The sequence below is a fragment of the Bombus huntii genome, chromosome 2 (genome assembly GCF_024542735.1).
Source record: "Bombus huntii isolate Logan2020A chromosome 2, iyBomHunt1.1, whole genome shotgun sequence".
NCBI classification, from domain to species: Eukaryota; Metazoa; Arthropoda; class Insecta; order Hymenoptera; family Apidae; genus Bombus; species Bombus huntii.
In genome coordinates, this window is record NC_066239.1 from 7,715,302 (window position 1) to 7,737,964 (window position 22,663).

At 27.9% G+C, this 22,663-nt stretch overlaps 4 protein-coding genes and 2 long non-coding RNA genes across 9 annotated transcripts; 2 read left to right on the forward strand and 4 right to left on the reverse strand.

The window, feature by feature from the left end:
- Positions 1 to 905: 905 nt before the first annotated feature.
- On the forward strand, positions 906 to 10,832 carry LOC126878364 (fatty acid hydroxylase domain-containing protein 2). 3 transcript variants are annotated; one of them, XM_050641132.1, is made up of 6 exons: positions 906 to 1,080; positions 7,439 to 7,568; positions 7,713 to 7,816; positions 8,238 to 8,565; positions 9,035 to 9,307; positions 9,523 to 10,832. In XM_050641132.1, the coding sequence occupies exons 1-6, from the start codon at positions 1,053 to 1,055 to the stop codon at positions 9,680 to 9,682; spliced, it is 1,023 nt and encodes a 340-aa protein (XP_050497089.1). In that variant the 5' UTR covers positions 906 to 1,052; the 3' UTR covers positions 9,683 to 10,832. The 3 variants fall into 3 exon arrangements, with proteins under 3 accessions (XP_050497089.1, XP_050497090.1, XP_050497088.1); XM_050641131.1 differs by lacking the exon at positions 906 to 1,080 and adding an exon at positions 3,943 to 4,107; XM_050641133.1 differs by lacking the exons at positions 906 to 1,080; positions 9,035 to 9,307 and adding an exon at positions 3,937 to 4,107.
- On the forward strand, positions 4,114 to 6,772 carry LOC126878388 (uncharacterized). Its single transcript, XR_007695647.1, has 2 exons — positions 4,114 to 5,274; positions 5,356 to 6,772. It is a non-coding gene; the product is annotated as an uncharacterized LOC126878388 (long non-coding RNA).
- On the reverse strand, positions 5,460 to 7,794 carry LOC126878393 (uncharacterized). The gene is made up of 2 exons (XR_007695653.1): positions 7,648 to 7,794; positions 5,460 to 7,186 (listed from the first exon to the last, which is right to left on the reverse strand). It is a non-coding gene; the product is annotated as an uncharacterized LOC126878393 (long non-coding RNA).
- Positions 10,833 to 11,030: 198 nt separating the features above from the next.
- On the reverse strand, positions 11,031 to 13,233 carry LOC126878372 (uncharacterized). Its single transcript, XM_050641148.1, has 2 exons — positions 13,006 to 13,233; positions 11,031 to 12,826 (listed from the first exon to the last, which is right to left on the reverse strand). The coding sequence occupies exons 1-2, from the start codon at positions 13,231 to 13,233 to the stop codon at positions 12,104 to 12,106; spliced, it is 951 nt and encodes a 316-aa protein (XP_050497105.1). The 3' UTR covers positions 11,031 to 12,103.
- On the reverse strand, positions 13,209 to 19,705 carry LOC126878362 (uncharacterized). Its single transcript, XM_050641128.1, has 2 exons — positions 18,815 to 19,705; positions 13,209 to 17,528 (listed from the first exon to the last, which is right to left on the reverse strand). The coding sequence occupies exons 1-2, from the start codon at positions 19,302 to 19,304 to the stop codon at positions 16,774 to 16,776; spliced, it is 1,245 nt and encodes a 414-aa protein (XP_050497085.1). The 5' UTR covers positions 19,305 to 19,705; the 3' UTR covers positions 13,209 to 16,773.
- Positions 19,706 to 19,942: 237 nt separating this feature from the next.
- LOC126878375 (glucosamine-6-phosphate isomerase) lies at positions 19,943 to 22,552 on the reverse strand. 2 transcript variants are annotated; one of them, XM_050641150.1, is made up of 6 exons: positions 22,410 to 22,552; positions 21,589 to 21,737; positions 21,159 to 21,443; positions 20,725 to 21,083; positions 20,515 to 20,596; positions 19,943 to 20,173 (listed from the first exon to the last, which is right to left on the reverse strand). In XM_050641150.1, the coding sequence occupies exons 2-5, from the start codon at positions 21,710 to 21,712 to the stop codon at positions 20,519 to 20,521; spliced, it is 846 nt and encodes a 281-aa protein (XP_050497107.1). In that variant the 5' UTR covers positions 21,713 to 21,737; positions 22,410 to 22,552; the 3' UTR covers positions 19,943 to 20,173; positions 20,515 to 20,518. The 2 variants fall into 2 exon arrangements, with proteins under 2 accessions (XP_050497107.1, XP_050497108.1); XM_050641151.1 differs by lacking the exon at positions 22,410 to 22,552 and adding an exon at positions 21,840 to 22,394.
- Positions 22,553 to 22,663: the final 111 nt, after the last annotated feature.

Here is a 22,663-nt window from a genome sequence, read left to right on the forward strand (position 1 = left end):
AAGATTATGTAGGGTATAAACATACCACAATTGTAAAAATATAATATTGCATAAATATTGTTATTGAAAATAATTTTTTAGCAAGATTCACTATACCATTTTTTATTCATGTTTTAATAATATAGGAGTATATTTAATAAATCGTTCATTAAAACTAAACAATTTTTTATACAATTTTTGATTCTTTTATTATTTTGGTATAAATAATTAAAAATTTATCTGTATATTAATTAGTTTTTATTTTTTTACTTTTATAAAATCAATAGTCAGTTTATAATAATTGGATTATTGTATTTTACAAATAATGAATTGTTTAACTTCAGACGATCATTTAACAGTAAAGAAAATAATCCTATTGTAACCTACCACGTACGTTTCAATATAGGTACATACATCGTAACACAACAGGTGATAACAGCTGATTCCTATGTGTGTTGTGCAACAGAAAACATTTCAACACCTACAGAATAGCATGCAAAATCCAGATACTCTTTATAGCGCTCTTTTTAAATATTAAACATCTAACAGTAAATACATAGTATTTATTAACATTTATTAATAAATTATATAAAGAATAAAATAGGAAATGAATGTGAATGAATAAATAGATTTCAAATATTATTCTAATTAAGTTTCTTTCTGTTTTAGCACGTTGATGGTAGTCAGCTCTACAAGAAAAGAAAAAGACATAAGTACAGTTCTAACCTAATACGTATGCGTAAACGCAGGTTTCATATACACATGTATATATAGATTGCATTGTACACTATAGAATACGGTTTATTATATATACCCATCTATACAGATCTATACACATCTATATATATATATATATATATACACACATGTATATATATAGTTGTACACATGAAAGTATATGTATATGTATACGTATATTCGAGCTGGAGGTACGCGCTTGGTGCTACGGCGCATTTGCCAGTATCAACGGTCTGCGTTTATCGACTATCATGTATACTGTGGCAAATGCGATCCATTGACTTCAGACGCAAGAATTTCCGTGGCTTTTTCATTAAACGCTACCATCTTCAACTATGATGGACGTGCAGAACCAGTTCAAAGGTAGGAAGAGACCATTTCGATTTCTTCCTGTTGACACTTGAATAAAACACGTCGAAACAAGTCGAGTGAATCTACGGCGGCACTGTGACAGTTACCACAAGCAAAACCATAATTCGTTGAACTGTATGTTTTCGTTTATTAAGTATAGTTCATTGGCAGTTGATTGTACTTCTTTCACCTTCTCTACATTTTTTTACTTATTCTACGATCTCAAATGTGATGTCGATGTATATGTGTATGTGTATGTGTCGATATGCATTCGATTATTGACATACACTTTTGGAGGGAAGAAAACTGTAGGCGGAGATGTAAATAAACGCGCATTAATTGATCAATTTGGTCTTTTGTCTTTTGCTCGCTAATAAGTTTGATTTGTATAGCAGTTATCGTAATTATGAAAGGAAATTATCGTTTCTATTTTACCAACTTGTCCATAGCCACGATCACAGACACAAGGTGAGCGATATGAATTTAATCAATAATGAAATTAGTATTTTCATCAAGACATTAACATGACCCCGCTTATCGTATCATACAAAAAAATAAGGATATATACACCGTTCCCACTGTGGAAGCTTTTATTTACAATATATACAGGCAACGTTGATATGAACGTAGATTAAGCTATTTATTTATTTGTGTTAAATAAATCCTTTACTCTAGTTAAGTAAGTAATCCTTTTTGTTATAGAGAAATGAATGTATCATACAATAGTACCAAAGTTATAAATTAATTTCGAATTAAAAAATTAAAGTTATTCAATATTGAAAACATTTTAGTATCACATATAACCATCAATATTTTTCAATTTACGATGTACTCACTTCTAAAAATAACAGAGAGAACTGTTTTTTACAATAAAATAAATACATTTTCGAGCACGCAAGAAGTAAGTATGTGTTGAATGTATTAAATAGTCTGCTTTAAATTTCTTTATGTAATGTATTAATTAATTCCACACATATTATCTAATTATTGCACGCAAGATATAGACACGTAATGCTTTGTGAGTCGAACTATGTTCCAGACAAAGTAGTATATATCCATAATTCATATTATGCAACAGATTATTGCACAGATATAAATCAAATAAAATTATAATTGAACTGTTTGAAGATACACGGTGCAATAGGATAAATTATGCGAAAGCAATGTTTGACCTTAATCGGGTTAAATTGTCACGTGCGATTCAATTTTCGAATCAAGTCATATAATAAGCAAAGTTTCTTTATTGTAAATATTTTTAACAGAATCTAGCAAAAATGTTTAACGATGTTATGAAATTCATCTTCTTCATCTTCTTTTTTAACAAAGGTTCATAACTGAAACTATACTTAATTGTAGTTACAATTAATATATATGTACATACTTCCTTATGCAATTATTTTATATGTACGTTACACTATGTACTTAATGCAAATAAAATGATGCAATATTCTAATATTTCATACTATTTCTATAAAAAATATATATTATTGAATTTTTTGTATTTCTATTACTATGTATACTGTGTTGATGTTTGCAGATTATGAATGGTAGTTCAGTTTGTATAATGCTTACACGTTATATGTATTTCACCTTTAATCTAGCTCGACATTTAAGGTAGCTGTTATATGCTTAGCATTTGAATTATATATGTTCTCTCTAATATAACTTACCTAAGCCTTTAACCCGTTTATGGAGTTTTAAGCTTGACCAACTAGTTAAAACTTTGAATTATTTTATTTTTTTATAAAAGCAATTTTTTATATAAAAAATTATTTTCTATTTCATCATTTTTAAGTAAGTGCTATAATGTTCATGTAGATAGCGCAAGTAAATTAAAACTTAAAGAGCATCTCTTAATTATATCGTTTAGATGTAAAGTAACGCGTTCGGTGACTCGAATATTCACGAATCAAACAACGCTGGTCGTCAGGACGTCACAGGGGCAAGGGAGGCACTGCTTTCTATCGCTTACCGTTACACGTTGCTATATTGTTTTATCTGCATATGTGACACTTTTGGCCAATACGCGTGCTTATCTTTATGATCGTGTTGAGTCTAACAGAAATAACCAATCGGACCCGCATTCTTTCCATCTGCCAACTTACCACCAATGCATTATACATACACTGTACTGATGAGTTATGAAATGTTGCAATCTAAATTTTTAGTATCACAGTTTTAATACTTTTCATGTAAGCTACATATATTCTTCTCTTTAGTTGGAAATTAGTTATTTTTATTTGAATATTTATCAAATAATTTAATGCAGAATGACTTGTGAACAATATTTTAGTTTTACACATTCTTTTAACAGTGATTCATTTAAATGTGTACGTTCATATTTGGAATACTTAAGCGTCAACGAAAATACATTGTATATGCTCTTTGTCATTATGACATATAGATATATACATATGTATATTATACAAAACATTGTAGTTTTATATGAAAAATATTTACGAAAATAAGAACTAAGATTTGTATAAAGCAAGAATTCCATGACTAATAGGAAAATATTTCAAAAATAATTAAAGCTATGGACTTTGTAAAGGTAAATTTGATGATGAAATTATTTTTCATAATAAAACTGGGAAATATAAAAATAAATCAATTATATGAAAACCGTTCTTATAATTGATTATTTCCGAGAAATTTTTAATCCAAAAGTTAGAACATTTGACAAATCTACTGATTTAACTTCCATTCAAAATATTCCAAAAGTCATCATCAGAAATCAAACATAAACATGTTTAGTAGCGGTTAATGGACTTTTGACGATCTAATATTTACTTCCACAGACTAGTAAAAGATTAAGTGGTACAAGTAAAAAGGAGCGAGTGGTGGAGGGGCGATTATATTGTCTGAGGTATAGTTAAGGATGAAAGAACACGAGTTTGGCCAGTATGTGTCACTCGACAACGCAATGCCGTACATCAGAGTCTGAACATAAAAGCGTGAATATAAAAAGTGCGTGTTTTAATCAGATCCTGAGGACAAGTTTCACGATGGCACTACTCGAAACTTTTTTTCGACGAAAAGGTATAATATCAGTGAAGACAGAGACGAGTATATGTCTCGAAACGTGAATGAAGCGTGTCACTGTGCAAATGTACATTATAAATACATACTTCGAATTCTCCTTTCTTCGAATCCGCGCTTTGTGATACATACCATGTGCGAGATGTTCAGTGGAGTTTGTGAACCAAAGAGGGAGCTATGTATTTACTTGACACGTTAAGGAGACTTTCTTCGAATCTTGTTACGAATAAATTGCGGATATTTATAAAGTGTTTCGACAATAGCAGTACGACCGGGTAGGGGATGATTCTTCGTGAAAAAATTAATCAAAAATGTAGAGTAAAGTTTTTGCGTGTGATACTTTATTTTCGAGAAAATCAAGTTTGAAAATTTGACAAGTATGCTTGAACTTGTATAACTCCGAACTGAACAAGACTAAATTATCGACATAAAGTTATTCTGCATGTGACAATAAGTAAGAAATGTAGAATACAATTTTTTCGTAAGACGTTTTGTTTTCAAGAAAACTAAATTTGAAAATTTATTATGCGCCTATACTAAGCTAGTTCTTAGCCAAATATGTTCAAACTATCGAAAACTTCTTGAAAACAAGGTTTGAAATGGAAAAATTTTATTTCACATTATTGTCTTATTTTCGCATATAGAGTAATCTCCTACCGATTGTCTCGTATTCATACCTAGTCTCTGATTAGCCGTTTAAATATACTTAACAAATTTTGAAACTCGATATTCTCAAAAGTGAAGACTCGTACGCAAAATCTATACTGTACGTTTTCGACTCATTTTTGCACGAGAATTCGCACTACAAAAATTTTCTTCACCCACTAGATATTATACGTAATGATATATTTTACATATATTTTCTTATATATTTTTGATGTAATGTATATAAGTACACTCTATGCATTTTTGCATCTTTATATTTACCATAAATGCATAAAAAGATAAATATAAATATCTTCAATAATAGAAAATGATAAATATTCGAAATAAAGATAATGAATACGAAATCTATCCATACTCAAAAACTCTATCTTAGAAAGATTACTATGGTATTATAAATCCTATCATTGAATTATAGGTAAAACAATGACCCGGAATCATTAATGCTACATAAGGAACTGTTACCAAAGAAATTGTTGTAGAAGAATCTAATCTTCGAAAGATGTTTGTAACTATAATATGAACATTAAACAGAAGTTGCGAAATATGTCGCAATCGTAAAACAAAAATAATTTTTCATGTTAGATCTGAAATTTTCACGATGGAAATTTTCCATGTGTTATTGCATGTGCCGCAATGATAAATTTTTCCGTATGAAATGTTAGATTTGAAATTTTCACGATAGTGAGATATCATGCTATTGGTTTTTCGGGAAGGAGCTGTTACACTTACAATACGATTATATAACAATGATAATATCATAACTTTTGAAGACTTATAACAAACAAATATAACAAGTACGAGTATCCATGGTAAATTACAAATCAATGTTACGAATACGGATTAACACAAATATGTCTGTCAATATTATCGAGAGCGTAAAAATAAACTTCGAGAATTGATGTATTTATTTTATAAGTGAAATCTCATTATGTTTTCAGAGCTCGTGAAACTTTCACCCTTACGTATTACGATATTATAGCAGAAGTCGCTTTTTAACGTGACTTGAAAATCCTACGTCTGACGATTTATAGAAATTATTTTAAAAAATTATATATATATAAAATTATATATTATCAAAACATCAGCAAAAGACATAACAAAAGCATGAAATATTTATGTGCCTTGCATAAAAATTATTCGATTAGACGAACAAAATTTTCCAACACAGTATATCCATTTATAATTAGTTTTATCCGTTCATCTCATCGCACTACTACAAACAACGCACTACTTCATAATCAGTCCAAATTTTATGAGAAATCATTAAGAGGATGTGATTTAAACTGATGTTACTGTGAAAGATAAACTAAATTTTGTAATATATATATGTATATATATTTTAGAAAATAAATTAGATGGCATAATAGATAGGTATATTTTAAAAATTAATGTACATTGAAAAGATTGAATAAGGGAAGATAAAAGGGACTTTAAATAAACATTAGCTAACAGGAAGGAAAATCGAAGCACGAAAAAGCCAAGGTCATGTTAATCTGGTTGATGCGCGATAAAATGCTCAATAGATAGCAGCAGAATGACATGTCTAACAAATGATTCATTAAAAAAAGAAAATGAGTCACATAGATCTTTAAGCTCCACTTCGAGAACAGTCATATATAATACATTATATGATGCACTATTCGAAATCATATTGTTCCATCTAATGAGATTTTTATTTTCCTTCTATCGCTTCAAAGCTGTAAGCTGTACGATACCTCATGTATATATTAAACAATACTTAAATCAATTTGTGAATACATTACAATATGATTCTACGTGTATTTAATTAGATCTTGACGTACAGGATGGCATGTTCGTAGTTGATTTAAACATTGATGCCATTCGTTAAGACAACAAGCAAGGCATCATCTATCACAAAATTTACTGTATTAATTTTTATTGTTAGCCATGCATGCGACCTTTTCTGACTGTCATGTATTTATTCATTTTTTGCTTGTTAAAACATCTATGATAGTTTAATAAAAAGAAATTAATTTTATTTCTTTTGTTTTAACGGTATAAAGTAGAAAATCTTTAAATATCAGCATTTTATCGACATATTTTTTTTATTAAATGTATCCGTTTATAATAGTCTTTTTTATGTTTCATGTATACTATTTCCGTGTAAAAATTGTTATATTTTGTGAAAATGTTGAATTCGTAAATATGGTATGGCATGGTATGTAATAATTCGAACGTCGATAATCGGCTTCATGCAACTTGTCCGCGAACACGTTAAAAACGGTAATTGCACGTAATCGCACGTTTGAAAGGGCTAAAGTCGAGTGGCTGTTCAGTGCATTGTCGATCGAATCCGGGTTATCTTGTATAACGTCCTGTTGTGCAAACGTCGCGCCGTCTTTCCTCACACGCTTTTATTTGAAACCGAACTTTCTTCCATTACTATCCTTTTCTGAAACATAATAGGAAACAAAAATATTATACGGGATAAGTAATTAAAATAAGTAATCGCTCGATGTAATTATTAAATGTGAATTTGAATTTTTGAAAAAAACGGCGAGCTTAAGTAACAATAACAAGAAGATCAAAGAATATCTCTTCCAAATTACATAAATTAAATGCCATTTGTGATGATATAAAATTGATGTAATCAAAAGAGCTATAAAAACTATACATAAAGTTAATAACAATCTGTTCTTTACAGTGACGCCTGCGACCGGCGATGATTGTAAGAATCAAACACCACCAACTTTGCTTTCGAGTTTACGAAGCGTCCTTTTCGTAATCGGAACCGTAGTGATCGGGTTTGCTGCGTTCTGCAACTCGTTAACATGGTAAATTCTAACGAATGACGTATACAAATATGGCTACCGCATTTTTGCAATTCGATCAAATATTAAGAGATATTGTTACCTTTAAGATTGAACGACTCATGTTTACCATAATCATTTCACTGTTTCGATCCTTTCATTTATTAGGCATTTACAAAGATTTTGGGGAGCCTCTGGAGATTTCTGGCAAGCACAATGGGACAAAATCTTAGACAAATTAGGAGACGATCCTGTCACGCTTTGGGTTCATGGTATATCGAGATAAAGCAACGAGAATATATACAGTATACAGCAGTTCCTAGATAAGTACAATCTAAAATGAAAAATCCAGTTCGAGATCGATTGATGATGATGATGTCATCGGAATTGAATTTTATCACAAAACTATTTCAAATATGTTAGAGATCTTAATAATAAGGATGATGATACACTTCCATGAAACATGATATACGATAATATACAATTAAGTTATCTTTTATTTCCTCTTTTTTTATTTAAGAAAACAGATATTTATACAAATATGATATTTTATTATACGAGAACAAAAACAAGATCTACTGAAGAAAGAAATTATTTGAAACTTATCTTGGAACATTCTTGTCGTCTTACGTATGTTTACCAATTTCTTGCGAAAATGTAAAAAATTACAAATTTGGAACTAATACGTTCCAGGCTCATTGGGACTAATGTTCTTCGTATATTGGTTCTTCGGTGGGATTTACACGATTCTAGACATAACTAATCGACCGGCTGCTTTGCGGAGATACAAAATACAACCGGGTACGAACGAACCAGTCGACACGAGGGAATTGTGCAAAGTAATCGCTCAAGTACTATTCAATCAGATCATTGTTGGAGTTCCTCTAGCGTGCGTCAGTTATCACTTTATGGAATGGCGCGGTTATCCGCCTGTACGCGAATTGCCGACCTTCCACTGGGTGCTCGTTGAAATCGCCATCCACATATTATGCGAGGAAATTGGATTTTATTACTCACATAGGTATGCAATTTCTTTTTTATCCCCTATTAAGGTATCTTGTTAACTTTGCTCTTAAGTCGCTCATAAAGCTTCATTAGAAAACATTTTACCGTTAATAAATATGGATTATACGAGATGGCCTGTATTAATCCCTAAATTAATTCATCTTGAAAGGTACGTATACTGAGTTAAAAGAAAATTAAATGTGCCAAATATCAGTTTCTAAATCATTCTTGTATTATTTTTTGTACTAAATCTATTTATGTGTGTAGTAGATTAAAATGATTCATTATGTGCATTGCTTAAAGTAATTAAGGAGTAATACTTTTGTATAGATAAACAGAAAAATAATTTTTAATTATCTTACTAAGCAATTAAAATCACGTTTGAATAAATGTTCCTCTGCATTATTACGTATGTGTATTACGTAGTGTTTTATATGGCTATATTGTTGTAAACAAACTTATGTAAAAGTAAAATTACATTACAGATTTCTGCATAGCCGTTATCTCTATAAGTATATACATAAACAGCACCACGAATGGACGGCCCCTATAGCTGTAACATCGCTATATTGTCATCCTTTAGAACACATTGGCTCAAATCTATTACCACCGTTTTTGGGAGTATTCATCGTAGGTTCTCATGTGGCTACTGCTTGGCTTTGGTTCTCGCTTGCTATTCTCTCTACATTAAATGCTCATTCTGGTTACCACCTACCGTTCTTTCCATCTCCAGAAGCTCACGATTTTCACCACTTAAAGTAAGTAATTTTCATACATTTTTTTTTTTTTTTTTTTTTTTTTTTTTTTTTTTTTGAGATTATTTATCCTTAACATTAAATAGATTGAACTGAGTTGTACACGCGCTAATAAAATAATTTGTTTCCTTTTTTACTAGTATTTCATAAGTCTCTAGCGATATAAATATATTTTATATGGAAGTTTAATATTGAATATTGGACTTATTATATTTTAGATTCAATCAATGCTTTGGAGTTTTGGGAGTATTGGATCGAATTCACGGAACAGATACGCAATTTCGTAATTCCAGAGCTTATCAACGTCATGTAATGATGCTTAGCTTGGTTCCTCCAAGAGAAGCTTTTCCGGATGAAGTGAAGTATAAATCTAAGTAGAATGTTTTATCGAACATCGTGATTAAATATGAAAGTTCAGTACAAGAATATGTTTAATATGGAAATGCAGTATAAATACTTCTACATTTGTAGTATTTTTCTGTTTCTTTCTTCTTATTTTATTAATTTTCGTGGAGAACAATCGATGAATTAAATTTAATTAAGATATAGTAGAAGTTAAAATTTTTTAATGTTTATCGTTCGTCAACCAAGTACTTTTTTCTTTATGTAGAAACTGCATATTTTTCATTATTATCAGTTTGTAAACAGTTTCAATTACTACAAACTTTACAATGGTGCGATTGTAATATTATTATTATTAAACAATTTATCCGCGTAAACAATTTTTTTGTATGAAAACACGACAAATGTAACTTTCTGAGAGTATTTATAACGAATACTTTCAGATGTAAAAATGATCGTTCTAAAATTATAACGAAAAGAATTTTACCATGACTTTAATGGGCGAATTTTAGATTATTAGAATATCTTTTTTACGACAAATACATTGTTGGGAAATTTAGAAAGATACTGAGTATTTCATCTGGATATTACCCTGTTAATAATTACATGACATAGCAATATTCTGAGAACATCTACTTAACAAAATTATATTTATATTGAAATTACAACATTAAGATAAAGCTATTTGTGACAATTACTATTTTTATATTTAATTCAATAATAAAAGCAATAAATATTTAATCTAAGATGAAATTACGATTGTAGTATTATAGTAAAAATTATAATTGCTGTAGATTGTTACTAGCCATCAAAGATTATGCACTTTAAAGCTTTAAATTTGCAAAATAAGTCAAACTATTTAAAAGTATTGAAGACATTAATATCAATAACTTCTTTCTCTAATCAAACTTATTTATATACTAAAAACACAGATCAAATCACGGAATTGAAGCTTCATCTATTTTTTCGTATAATAAATTTTTACATGTATGAATTAAATTAATACATGTATACAAAATTATATATCATATTTATAACTGTCCTATAATTTGTTAACAACTATTATCAGAAATGGCTACATTATTCTTTGTCATTATAAACTTTGTAATTTATATGCAATGCTAATATGCATAATTTTATGTATCTACATAACAAGCTTACTAATAAAAAGAAAAAATCAAAACTACGAATTTTCTTTAATATTAAAATGTAATTATGATATATAACATAAAAGATAATATAACGTAATATATAATGTAAAAAGTAATCAAACATTTTTAGTTACAAGTATTTATATTTTATAAGAATATGAAAGATCTTGTTACATATATATATATATATATATATATATATATATATATATATATATATATATATATATATATATATATATATATAATTATTGCTTTATTACACCCAGATAACATACAAATTTTACGAACATTAAATAAACAAGAAGTTTATAAAATTTAATCATTACTAATAACAATTGCAAAAAACCTTACTGGATAAAGTAATTACATAAATCATTGCTTATATTTTCTATAGTATAATAAATTTACAAATGGACATTCAATTCCTATTCCATTCGCATGTTTACAACAATAATTATTATTTTACATAAACATATCTTTCCAAAAATGTAAATAACAATTAACAATTATAAGAATTAAATTGAGATATCAAATTATTCAAACCAGATACTTCTTTGGTGAGCTAGATATTATCATTTTACAATTCGTAAATTATTCTCAAGAGCATTATTAAATTTAAAAATACAACCAAGATATAGTGAGAAGGAAATTATATGGAAATAGAAATTTCTTTTAATGTGAAAACATTTTCATATTGTTATCAGAAAAATTTTACTTTGAGTTATTAAAAGAAATTATAACAATACTGTTCTCACAATCAAATTTGTTTATTTCTCTATTGAGAACTTTTTATGATAAATCAGCATAAGTTAATAATAAATCATTTACAGATAAAATTATTTGAGTAAAACCATTAATCTCAAAAATTATTTTAATGTACATTTCTTCACCTATAAAAGTTATAAACAGGTTAATAATTATCTTACAAAATAAGATTAAAGTTTAACTTTGAAACTACTTTATTTGTACAAATCATAAAATACTGCTATTGTTATAATTGTAAATTTGTTATTATTTCCATATTGTCTTTCCTAAGCACCATTTATCCAAATTTACAAAGATGAATGTTCAAATTTCATACATGACATAGTATATATAAAATAACAAATCTCATATCAAGGCAGTAAAATAATAAAAATATATGTAGCAAGTTATAGTAAACCAAAAAATTTATAAGTATTTGTATATGGAATATATATATGTTCATTGCAGCAATAATGGCAGAATAGTATATTCAATTGTTATATATTGCATATATGAAATTAGCATTAGGATCCCACTTTTTGAATGATATTTGTTGACATTAATCGTTATACATCCCATCAATAAGGAAATCCATTCTCCGATAGTGTCTTTTATCCCAACAATCTCTACCTTGTTTGTATATCATGAAAATAATACCACCCAAAACTGGCAAAGCTATAAGAGTAACAATAACTGGTAAAACATAATCAATTTTCTTTGGCATTCCTAAGCGTGAACCTGAGTAGTATGAGTTAGCATGATCTATAAATGCTTGCTTATCACTATAAGAATCTGCCTGTGTTCTAGTTGGTTTATGTTTATGTTCTCGGACTGACGATGCATTATTTATTACAGCTGCACTTGGTAGTTTCTGCTGTATCACATTTGTAACCTGCAAAGTACTATTTACAGTAGTATTTGAAACAGTATTTGTATGCTTCTCAGTAATATTTGATTTTAATTCATTCATGTTTGTATCAATCTTTCCAATATTATGAACATTTGTTGTTGTTAAAGATTTAATTATTGTCTTCGTATCATTGGATGATATAGTTTCAATGGAAGAATTTGCTCCTTTCCTTGATACAATTTTAGAAGTGGTTTTTTTACTTTTTACATAAGGAACATTATCATCTTCTGTTGATACATTAACTCGTACATCTAAACTGTCTGTAGCATTTGTTATATATTTATGTGAATTAGTAGAAAATGTTGGTTCGGTAGTAGAAATAATTGAAATTGGGCCACCCTCTCCTGCAACTAAAGGGGTGGCAACATTTTTCTGTAATAACATTTACATATTTCAGTTATATATTTACTTGTCATTATTATATGTAGCTTATTTAAATAGAAAAGATTGTAAACATATTAAACAAACCGTTCGTTTTTTAAACGATATGATTTAAGTTTAAAGATAATTATTTCTATGCTTACTAATTGTCAAATACCATTACTACATACGTTTTGGGTTTTAGCAGAATTAACAGATTCAGATGTAAATTGAATTGGCGAAGATAAAGTTCGATGTTCAGTTTTGGAATCTCCATCAGTAAAGCTTGCATTTAACATTAACGTTAAAGTCGTATCACCATCTGTTTTAATTTCATCACTGATAGATAAGGTTAGAACAGATACGAGCCATATAAACAGAATTAATTTATGGAATTTCTGCATCATAAAGAAACTCATTATTTTAATTATAGAATTGTATTTCGTAATATGGCCAATTGCAGATAAATCTGGCTAAAACTTTTATAAAAATATAGAAAAACTAAAAAAAAAAGTGGTCTCAACCACTAAGAAACTTCTCGTTCCATCGTAAGCAGGCATTAACTATTGCGTAAATATACATGTAGAAACATATAGTATAAATATATTTCACTAATTGAATGCATAGGGTTTCACTTTCTTTTTGTTATGATTTTAAATAATTCAATTTCAGTAATTTATGTTTAAGAAAATATAAATTTAATTTCTTTCATTCTTTCTATTTTCTTTTTTTTTTATCTCTATACATCTCACATAATTGATCAAACACTTTTACGTTATCTAGTAAAGTAATTTTTCTAACTTTCCAGAATAATTCAAATTGTTTAGTCCTGTTTTAAAAAAGTAATTCTGTTTGAAAGAGTGTTTGATCAATTATGTGAGTAACTGTATATACATATATTTATCTTGTTGGAATTTTTCACATCAAGTTTTTATCCTATTATGGATAAATGAAAATGTAATGACAACAAAAAATATGAAGTTAATGGAGTTTCTAAATATAAAATATGTATATTTCTGATTTCAAACAAGCTTTATTTAAAATAAGAATTAATTTATTATTGATGAGGATAATCTTTATGTAAAAGTATAAAGATTTATTCGATATCAGGAATTAAATATGTAATTACACTTTAGACACCAAATAAGATTAGGAAATAAATCTTTTATAGACTTTTATTAATAGGAGCATAGAAATTTGATTGGATATGTGAAATTATTAGCCCATTTTAAATTTTAATAATTATGTTTTTTTTCTATAAAATTTTTGTACTAACAGGATAGAAAGAGTGATGTTAAAAATACCAAGTATATTAAAGAAATTGTTAACTCGTATAATCATTTGCCACCCATTTAGTATAAAAAATTCGTAGTATATGATTAATACAAAAAATATTACAGTGATTGTGTATTATTTACTTAATGTAAAAAATGAAAGTTATTAATCAATCACATATTGAAGTGTAAAATATAAATTTTCGCATTAATCGTATCGACAATTATTTCAAAATATGGGCTATAGAAAGTTATATTAGATCCTCGATACGATTAACTTATCATTAAATGTGATACCTACATACCGTCACGAAGAACATTATATAACATTACACATATATACATTGTACTTCGAAGCGGACAATACTTATATTTATATTATTATAGCATATACCTAAATGTTTAACATCATATTTATGTTTTTAACGTTATTACATTTTGTTAGTCCAATAATACAAACAAAAATATTTTTTTTATTATAGAATAATTTTATAATCAGATATTTTTGAACATTTTTATAATTAAAAAGATGCTTTCTAATATTTTATTAAGTAATTATTATATAAATTATATTCCGCATATTAAGTTATTCTTTTTCATCACAATTCCGATCGGTATACATATGTATCAATAAATTGCCTCGTAGTTCTGACATATTAGGTCGTCCGAAAAGTTTCTTTCGTTTTATAAGGAAATAATGGATGCACAACATTTTTCGTTTTATATTATTTTATCGAATTACGTATAATCTATTTTGTTCTATTAAAATAAAGATCACAATGTTTGACAGATTATGTTTCATGTTTGTATAAAGATGCATCGTTGTAAAAGACGTATTTGTAAAAGAAAGATACTTCCATTACCGCTTGTTACGATTATCGTGCTTCGTAAAGGGTTAAATATTGTTTGCCCGTTTTGTACATACTTATATATCACGTTTGAGAAATTACTCTGTCGAAAAACACTCTGGAATAATAATAGTGTTGCAGGAATAGAGCTTAATAAAACACGAATATGAAAAGTACATTAGCAATTTTTTAATACGTACGACATCATTTATAACGTAAAAGTTTCCACTAAAAAATATTGAATAGTGATTTTATCGCTATTTTCTAAGCTGTATGATTGATTAATAATTCTATATCGTTACCGTTTCATGACGATACCTATAGAATTATTGTTTTATAGAAGCGATAAAGATACGCTTGTAACGATTCTTGATATTTCATTATCAGATAACTCACAAGGTCATATTCGTCATTCTTTCTTCAGTATTATCATTGCCATTATTTTTTTATACTAACTTCCTATAAATAACACACACATATATATACGCATGTTTTCATTTCCATTTTCTTATATTATTACCTATTTTCCTATATTATTTACTTTCGTAGATTAAAATAAATGTAGAATTTATCTGAGAATAAAACTCTTTCGTAAAAGTCTCTTAATGTCTCTTTCGTAAAAGAGACATTCTAAACAATCCATTATTCGTGATATTTTCAATGTTTTGACGTTTGGATATTACTTGTATATACTAACTTTCATAACTCTGTTATCCAGGAAGGATTATGTTCAAATCCAATTTAAGCTCTTGTCTTAATATTTGTTTGATAACAATATCTAATTCATTTTGTCAAAGTAATATGTTACTTGAACGAATACGTTACGAATACGTTAATAGACATGTGAAGCAATTGTGAACTAATACTTTATACTTCAGATATAGTTGAAAACAATTATGTAATACAAACAAAATTTAAATAATCTTAAACAAAATTATTGGTTTATCTTAAAAACGATGATAGATCGAGATTAATCACAAATCCTGTTTGTCTCATCATAAGAAATTACGTTCATTTACGTATAAGAGATAAAGCTAATCTTCGCGTAAGTTGAATAAAATACACGCATTGTGTTTAAAAATAGTTTTATTAATTTACTCTATTTTTTTCGTGATAATGAAAGATATGTGTCCATTAATGTACAAATTTTAAATATTCGTATCCTCCGATAAATAATTCATTGATATGATTTCATTACGTCGCATTAAAAATAAAGCAACTAATCTTTATTATGCAGTTGTGACACATAAAAAAATTATTTATTTATATCTCTGTATAATTTATATAAAAGAAGGATTTTCTTATTATATACATATAATTATATAGTTGGAATAACGAAATTTTTACATACGATAATACCATAATAAGTATAAAATATTACTGTATTTTTATTATACTATTAATTACATTTATATCTCTTGAAAATAATTTATTCGTGTCGATTAAAATTTTATTAATGCCTCTCTCTAAAAATCAAATGTTTATTTATGAGTCCATCCTTTATCATTGATTTAGTTTATCTTTAAATGTTAAATGTTATCTGTTTTTCGACCAAATTCTTTCCTATTGTCACCTGTCATTTAGACTCGATATTATATCGTTGATTTATTTTATTGAATTTTATTTAATTGAACTGATTATATTTCGTTGCAGATTACAGATATGGATTGGATTAGTCATTGAGAATATAATTCTTATTGATGTGATATATCTGTGATTGTGATATATGGAAAAATCAGATACGATCATTTAAAAAATAATATGCTATGATTACGTAGGTACATATATACGATGTCACTTTATAGGTATGGAAAGATCCACCCTCGTAATAATTTTTTTATATCCAATTACGTTTAACAAAGGCGAGCACGAGTTTCCGTAGTCGGTCTTTAAATAATTGATTTCCCGTTTGTCTCGTAAGTACAGACTGCATTTTATCTACGTCAAAATTCTCTATTTCTTTCGTATCCAATGTGAGCACCTTTATCATCCAGCTTACATGGATGAATTCACGTTCGGCATCCTCGACCAATTTCTCTTGAAATCCTTCCTTGGTATACAGACTCGTATTGCATCCCATTTTACTTAGCGTGTTTATGAAAGTTTCGTAATACAGATCCAACAGATCATCGATTTGCTCCTCCGTTGTATCGTTCTTTACGCTAGAGTAAAGGAAAAACAGCAGATCACGCAGAGGACTTCCGTAAAGGTATATTTGGAAATCGACGAATTTTACGCCATCGATTTTCCCTTTTTCGCTACAATGGAACATCACATTGTTCACCCAGAAATCAGAATGAATGATGGTCGTCCATGGTTCTCGAAGAGCGTCAATCCAAAGATCTTCCATTTTCAATTGTGTTAAAATTTTCTTACATTTCTCGTAATAAGGACTTGTTTCCGGGTCATTCTTTATTTGATCGAGTACCAACGCAAACATATTATCCGTGTTGTCCGTTGAATGTTGTAAAGGTCTTGCGTACATCTTGAACACCTCAAAAATACCAGGTCTTTTCTCTTTCATAGCTATTCCTAAAGCATGAAATCTAGCCAAAGCCTTGACTGCTTCCTCTGCGTGCTCTAAGTCGTAACCTGTATAAAACCATCAAACAGAATAATAAGAAAATAAAATTTCATTTTATAAGTACAAATATCTTTCGAAATATTAGATTTAGTAAATCTATAAGGAACTTGCTTAAAGTAAAATTTAATCGCTGTGTGCAAACAAATTTGTACGTATTATTTATTATAAATAGAATTTGTATAAGATGATCGAAATGAAGAAAATTTAACGATAAAATATAATTGAAAGGTCGTTAAAATTTAAATAAATTTTGTATTCGAAAAATCGAATACACACATACAACGAAAAATCGTTGAGAATGAGTTCTTAACATAGAAATCAAGGTATTTACGTATTAAGGATTTCTTTAAATTGTCAAGGATATACGAGCATGATTCAGCGAATACCAGAGTAAGAAATCTCGACGATAGAATCTCGGTAGATATCAAACGATTATATACATAAATACTTGTGTAAGATACTGAATATAACTTAGTAGAAAAATTAAACATTGTTACTCGTAATTAATAACATATAAGTTTATAAATTAAAAGTGTATGAACATAGTTCGTAAAGAAAATTTTTATATTCAATTTTTCTAAATTAATTTTTTAAATTTTATATAAATTTTTATGTTAATTAAATTTTTCAGTGAATGTATTAAGTTTTACTTCGTGTTAATATTATTTTTATTTATATTATTTCATTTTTAATCTTTTCTATAAAAATACAGTACAATTTTCTTCTATTAGTTCATAAGATAGGAACTGTTTCAAAGCAATTTATAACTAACAATCTTAAACGATTTTAAGAGAGAGTTGATTTATATATAATGTTAAAAATAAACATAACATCAAACCGCTAATATTTCGTGTTAACATTTTTCGCTTTAAGCAAACTTTAAATGAAATTTCACTATCATTTCGTTGTAAAAATGAGTGTCCCGCTTTTTTTATCGGACAAATGATTCGAATAATTAAACCTTTGAACTTAAACGTAAAAAGTACAAAGAGATATGATTAAAAAGATAGCAACATTTTAAAACGATGTACAATTTTAAAAAACGATAGTATACATACGCCCATATTTTTGTCATTACCACAAATATAAACATATTTTTTCAGATTATTCGATATTTTATTTATTAAATTACTGTATTACAAACATTTATTTAATATAATTATTTTACCTGTCCTTAATACTTCCAAAATTATGTACTAGACTGTAATAATGAAATTAAAATTTAGTCTATTCTCAAAGACAAATGGTAGTTAAGAATTTACTTAACAAATTATACCAGAGTAAATATACATACCTATAGATCGATCGCCTGTGTAGTAACCCTCAATTTTCAAATTCTCCATAAGGATAACAGCATCGTCATCGAATTCTTTATCCGGTTGTAGAGACAGTCTAGATCCATAAAATTTTGGCAAAATCTCGAACACCTCGTTCTTCCTCAATCCACACTCCACTTCCAACTTGTTATAAGCTGGTAAGATAGTCTCGTACATAAAGATTTCTTTCATAAATGTACGAGAACTATTGAAAATTTCTCTCTGATATTCCGTTGGTGGACACATCTTTGCAATAAGATGAAGAGCTTCCTTCTTTCCAGTATTTTTATCCTTCAATTCAACATCGACGCTAAAAATCGAACTTCCGTAATTTTCTCCAGGGGGTAATAATGATTTGCTGGTATAATTCTCGATGATCATATGATCCCCGATCCTTTGACGCAGAACCGACTCGATATCACGGAGTACAACATTTTTAATTGTAAACGCATCGCTGTTGTCATTCATTATTATAGCAGAGAGAAGTACGCGAACGAGAGAAAAACGATCTAATAGTAAGTTTCCGATCGATCAGTCACAGCTGGCGAAAGAAGCACCGAAGAACAATTTGTAGGTTTTAGATATTGACTGAATTTATAAGATCGACTACTGACAAGATCACAAGATTAATGTTCTTATCAATTACTTCGGTGTGTGACTATTATCAGCAATTCTATCCGATACAAATGTTAACGGTTCTTTCTGGCAAGTCAGTACGATCCCAATAACCAACTTACGTATTGTCCTCAGTTCCACTTATCATGTACTCTTCATGATAATGATCGCTTCTACGCACGATCTCTCCCACTTGTTGCTTACAGTTCGACCTCGATTTTAAGAAGGAAATCAAATCTTTCAAACTATATGCCCGTGTTTCCTTTCTAAAATTTTTTTATTCGTGTAACATCTTAAAAATTATTTTATTTAAAGTTTATGTTTTCCTTTTATACGTTTAGACACACTTGTTAATTAGAAGTATTCTTTTAATTATATTACAGTTCATTTCACAGAATGAAAAGGTAAGTATATGATAAAAATTTTGTGACAAAAAGCATAAGTTTATTTATGAAAAAATATACTGATACAAAAATATGAAACAATAACAATACTATAACTCGTGCTTTATTGAAACAAATGTGTATATATCATATAAAGTTTTCATATCAATTGTTTCGCATAATGTACACGTACACCGTGTAAAGTTCGTCACATCCATCGAAATTCGTTTTATGCGAGACTTTATACATTTTCATATATGTATAACAATATCTTATATTATTTTAAATCGATATTTTCCCATTTTCATCAATTAGCTTGCTGTGAATATTCCATAAATTCTGTAAAAATAACACATTTTACAATTTATCATAACAAAAAAACGATTTATAATAATTTTTCAGGTAATTCATTATATAATGAAATTATAACATTACAAGTAATATTCCGTAATACAACACCATTAATAGTTATTAAACTGTTAAATACTATTAAACAATTAATGGACATTATTAATGTAGATTAATTATATAAACAACATAAAGAAAAGATGTAATGTTTTTGTAATAAACAACAAAATAAGGAGTACAGAATTCTCAATTTGCTCTAATTTAAAAAGAAACAGAAAACAAAAATACAGATATGTAATCCATATTTATGCAATGTTAAAAAATATAACTACCATTTTAACTGTTTTGTATTGAACGACGAAGGATTGCATCTCCATCTTCTTCAATCAATTTTTGATGTGTAGCACTGAGAGCCTGCATATATCATACAAATTCAAAAGTTATGAATTAAGTTCCAATTAGAGTACAAATATCTAAAATTTTTACTTTTCAAATATTTTAAACAAAAGTTTTTAAAATTGTAGGAAATTTATATTTTATACCTTGAAATATTTGACTGTCTTCACACGTAATTCTAGAGTTGCATCCTCATCACAAATAATTATTGTACGAGGATGTTGTTGAAAAGCTGATACAGTCCACATATGATTAATTCCTTCTTCTATTGCTTTGTAAAGAGCAAATGCTTTATGAGATCCTGTGATAAGAATCATTACTTCTTTGGCATCCATCACTGTGCCAACACCAACAGTCAATGCTTGATTAGGAACTTTAGAAATATCATTTCCAAAGAATCTCGCGTTAGCTTCTAACGTATCTTGTGCCAAAGTTTTTACTCTTGTACGCGATGCTAAAGATGAACCTGGTTCGTTGAAAGCTATATGACCATCTGGGCCAATACCTGAAACACAATATTTTGTCTTATATCCAACTAATTTTTTATATGAATTTATTTGTTATATTACAAATTACATACCACCAATAAACAATTCAATACCACCAGCTTCTTTAATCTTAATTTCAAAATCATCACATTCCTTTATAAGATCAGGTGCATTACCATCAAGAATGTGTACATTTTGTGGATCTATATCTATATGTTTAAAGAAATTATTATACATATAGTAATGATAAGATTCTGGATGGTCCCTGGGCAAATCAACATATTCATCCATATTAAAGGTTTTTACATACTTGAAGGAAATTTTTCCTGCTTTATAGTATTCTATAAGTTTTCTGTACATCCCTAAAGGAGTACCACCTAAAGATGATAATCAACCATTGTAAATTTATTTTCCACAATCGTTGCTAACGGACATACATTAAATATTTCCCCCCTTTTTCTTTTTCTTTTTCTTTTCTATTTGTAATACATGAAAGATAATAATATATACAGTAATACATACCTGTTGGAAGACCAAGAACAAAATATTTGTTTTCATTTGGTTGAAAATCATTAATTCTTTTTAAAACATACTTAGCAGACCATTCTGCCACATAATCCACTGTATCACAGATTACTAAACGCATTTTACAATTATGTTCTAATTGAACACTGAAAAAATTATAAAATTGTAAACACAATCGGAAAATATATATCGAAAAAATTTAAATAATTTATAAAAATGAGATATAATTCTTCAATAATATGACTAACATCTCAATTAATTATATAAATATGCACAGTATAGTTTTATCAGTTCTCGATAATATATTTATGCGAGTATATATGCAGAGATATCGTTATGGCAAAGAACTTATCTGAACACACGGAATATTGAGATCACAGAATTTCAGATTCAAGTTTTATATTATCTTTATCTTTACATGAAATATTTCATTTGTTAAAATAAATTTTATATAAAAATTGTATTCCGATCTTTTCTCTCTGTTAGTCTTTATTTTTAAAATCTTGAAGACGCAAATGTATTCAATAGATACATATTTTATCACTGTCAAAAACTTATTTCGAATACATATTTATTATGTCGTATGTGGTGCGCATGTTTTAAATGCAGGAATGTTGAATGGACTTCGGTAATTTATTTTAAAGGTCAATAACCAATGGTCATTACTCTTTAAAAAACAAATATTAAGTCTTTCTAACTAATAAGTTTTAATATGTTATTCATTTTTATAAATTCGAATGCTACAACAACTCTGACATATAATAATTTATACTTGCTGCAAGAAACCAAAAAATGAAAGATAATAGAAGTATACTAACCTGAAGAAAAATTAAGAATTACCTACTCCTACAGTAGTTGGTCAAACATGAAATCAGCTGACATTCAACTGATTCCACTGATGTGAATGACCTAATCTCGAGCCTTTACTACTTAGCAAAAGATTTAATATATATTCCACTTATAGGTGTTGTTAATACTTGAAAATAGATTCTTATACAAAATAAACTAGCTGATAAATCGAAAATAAAATATTTATTATATACCCTTATTACATATATATTTTCTTTTTTTG